The 3,357-nt window shown below is 36.7% G+C and overlaps 1 protein-coding gene across 1 annotated transcript; it reads left to right on the top strand.

Annotated features, from left to right (window-relative positions):
• Positions 1 to 2,007: 2,007 nt before the first annotated feature.
• On the top strand, positions 2,008 to 3,265 carry LOC117800580 (UTP--glucose-1-phosphate uridylyltransferase-like). The gene is made up of 2 exons (XM_034653134.1): positions 2,008 to 2,163; positions 2,958 to 3,265. Exons 1-2 carry the CDS (start codon positions 2,050 to 2,052, stop codon positions 3,078 to 3,080), a joined length of 237 nt encoding a protein of 78 aa, XP_034509025.1. The 5' UTR covers positions 2,008 to 2,049; the 3' UTR covers positions 3,081 to 3,265.
• Positions 3,266 to 3,357: the final 92 nt, after the last annotated feature.

The raw sequence follows: 3,357 nt of genomic DNA, 5'->3' as shown, positions 1-3,357 counted from the left end.
AGAGGAGCCTGATGTGGGGCTCGATCCCACAACGCCAGGATCACGCCCTGAGCCGAAGGCAGATGCTTAACAGCTGTGCCACCCAGGCGCACCTCTTCTAAATTATTTCTTAAATATGGGAGTTGGCTTAGAGATTGGGGGAGAGATATCCCAGGTATACATGGGGCAGCAGGGGGGGGGTACTTAAACCTTGACAAATTTTAAATTGCAATTAAGTCAGCCAAGGGATGAACCTGTATAGTTGATGTCACATTAACTCTAGTTTAAAATGTTCTGCAGGAGTTTTTTAGTTACCTATCCTAGTTATGCAGCTGCGCTTATCCACTGTCATGAATTTTTACACATGATAATCCACTACTAACTAGTGGAAACATACATTTAGGTTGTTTATGGAACACACAGGTGTGTTTCTTAGCTCAAAGAAGTTATTTATGGACCACTGTTTGGGTCACTTAAAAGTTTTACTGGAGTCCATAAACTTAGTTGTGTTGTGGTTTATGCCTATAAAAAGAGCAGTTAGAAAATGGCTATTTTAGGATTAGATTGTGTGCTCTCACCAAATTTCCTTTTTTTTCCTCCTGGATTTCAGTATGACATAAAATGGATTTAAAAAGGTTTTTGAAGAGTGATGTTAAGTATCTCATTTGTTAACATATTTAGGTATTTGGGAGAAGGAGAAGCTGTCCACATCAAATAAATTGCTTTGAGAGTTACATAATGTACTAATTTCTGCTCTCACAAGTATCTTAAAAATATTATGTTGGCTTTAACTTAAAAATAAATGTTTTCTTCTGCCCAGATAACAAAAGAACTTATGGTGGGGGCTCCTGGTTAGGTTAGTCAGTTAAGCGTGGGACTCTTGATTTTGGCTCAGGTCATGATCTCAGCCTCCTGGTATTGAGCCCCAAGTTGGGCTTCTTGATCAGCACAGTGTCTTCTTGAGATTCTCCCTCTCCCTCCCCCTCTGCCCCTCCCCCTGCTCTTGCCTCTAAAATAAATAAATCTTTAAAAAAATTTATGGTATGTGGGAGGGAGTATTTTTAGTTTTATTGAAATATGATTGTGCTAAATTAGTTTGAGTTAGGTATTGAAGAAAAAGGGTAAGGTGAATAATAGTCTGATTATCCCTTATTTTGTAAGTAGTAGACAAGATAATTACTATCTAGATAGCTAAGCATGTAAAACAACCTGTGTTGACATTTTTCTCCCAAGGTACTTAGGCCTGGGATGTTTTCTTTTTTCTATATCTTTCTATTTTTATTTGTTTTCATCTATCAGGCATTTCTGTCACCTTTAGTGAGATCCATCTGTCACAGAGATGCCCAGCTATGCCAAAAGCCCTGATAAGTCTTGTCTAACAAAGATAAGCTTGAAAAGTCTTGGCTGAAATTGAGGACAAGAAGAGGGGAAGCAGCCCTGTGTCCTTTTAAGTGAAAATTTTGATGCCAGAGACATAGAGGCACCTGGGAATTGCCAGTATCTCTCAAGGGGTTATTCTTTAGTAAGGGATGTGAAACTGGAGTGGCTTCCTTTCTAAAATAGAAAGAATTCCTAAATTTTTTCATCTGGCCCGGAGGGGATGGGGTTTTTTGCTTCTGTGATGTTGCTAAGCCCCTTCAGTTCTCTTATCAGGTGGTAGTTCCATAAGGGCATGTTCTGTAAAATATACCCTTATTAACATCATTCCAGTTGTTCTCATTTTTCTCCAGCTTTGATGGCTAAGAGGGAAACATTAGTAGAGCTGGAACTTATGCACAAGTAAAGATTAATCCTTTTATTCCCACATGCGCCTTCTCCCCAGAAGTGTTTATTAGTGTTTTGGAAATACTAGAAATGCATATAGGTATACCAGATTTGAGGCCATATGGTTATATAGTCCTAATTAGTTGACACTACTGAAATCCTTCGAGAGGATGATGGGACCATAGGATTGAGCCCTTTTCAGTTGCTGGTGCACTAGAAATAAATCAGTTATAGCTTACCAGCTGTGTGAATTGCTGTCTGATTTTCCTGTTGGTGGTTTTATGTTTTTAAGATCTTAGCAAAGCCATGTCTCAAGATGGCGCGTCTCAGTTTCAAGAAGTCATTCGACAAGAACTAGAATTATCTGTGAAGAAGGAACTAGAAAAAATACTTACCACAGCACCATCACATGAGTTTGAGGTAAGGATTCTACAACGTTTTTTGCTTCCATCCATCGACATACTGAATTGCTATTGCTGCTATTGATCATCCAGCCTGAAATAAGCACAAAATATAAGAGCAATAAAAAAAATTAGGATTGTTTAACAATTAAGGATTTTCAGCATTTGCCCATTGTTAAACCATTGTCTGTCCTTTTTTAATTCTAGGAAGTTTCTAAAGTCTAAAAGAATCAGAACAAAATTGTATTTGTTCCGTGTTCTAATATCACTGGGTAGAAAAATGGATACCAGTATTCAGTTAGAATTGTGAGAAGTTTATCAACCATATATCCTGCTGCATGCCTTTTTCCAGAGAGCCAGTTCTAATAGAATCATGCTACTTTGTCAGCTATCATAGAGGTTTCTCAGCGTAGACAGGTATTTTTACTTTTCTGCTTATAAATCAATAGATCATCCTTTTCATTTTCAAATTTCAGTTTGTACTTAATGTTTTGAGTTTAGCTGTGTCTTGTTCCTTTTTCTTTAGATAAAGATTAATTTTCATTAAAAGTGGTAGAGAAAGATATTGGTGAATAAATGTAGAGATCCAATTGAAATTCCTATGGACCTAAATTCCCATCTACATGATACTGGTGGGAGATTTGGAGGATTATTTGGTTGTATTTCTTTAAGTGTGGGTCCAGTCTCTGCTCTACTTTATGTTTTAATAGTACAAGAATTTCATTGAAAGGTGTTTTAAATGTATAATATGTATCTACATTTATTAAATAGTAAGCATTCTGCTAGTTGTAATAAGAACTTCTGTTTTCATAGCACACTAAAAAAGACCTTGATGGATTTCGGAAGCTATTTCATAGATTTCTGCAAGAAAAGGGGCCTTCTGTAGATTGGGGAAAAATCCAGAGACCTCCAGAAGATTTGGTAAGTTTTAGATAAAATGTAGGAAAATTTAAGGTAATTTAAAACCTGGGTTTAAATTTGGGGGTGAGGTACTGTGGATAAGAAGCATCACTTGAGACATAGACAGGAATTGTTTTGCATTCTCTTCCTTCATGCCAAAACTACAGAGGTAGCCTACTGGTTTCCCTTCTGTTAGGCCCATCTTTTCAGTCCTGCAGAGGACTTATGAAAGTCTAATCTCCCTATAACACTACCTTATAACTTTTTTTTCCTTTTTTTCTTTTTTTTTTTTTTTTTAAGATTTTATTTATTT

This window comes from Ailuropoda melanoleuca, unplaced genomic scaffold, assembly GCF_002007445.2.
Source record: "Ailuropoda melanoleuca isolate Jingjing unplaced genomic scaffold, ASM200744v2 unplaced-scaffold72890, whole genome shotgun sequence".
Classification (NCBI taxonomy): domain Eukaryota; kingdom Metazoa; phylum Chordata; class Mammalia; order Carnivora; family Ursidae; genus Ailuropoda; species Ailuropoda melanoleuca.
The sequence above is the reverse complement of the archived record's forward strand: the minus strand, read 5'-3'. Positions and strand labels throughout refer to the sequence as shown.

Excerpts from the sequence above, each read along its gene's own strand:
- LOC117800580 (XM_034653134.1), top strand. The coding sequence starts at position 2,050 with ATGTCTCAAGATGGCGCGTCTCAGTTTCAAGAAGTCATTCGACAAGAA. Across the intron at positions 2,164-2,957 it reads CACCATCACATGAGTTTGAG|CACACTAAAAAAGACCTTGA; the intron begins GTAAGGATTCTA and ends CTGTTTTCATAG.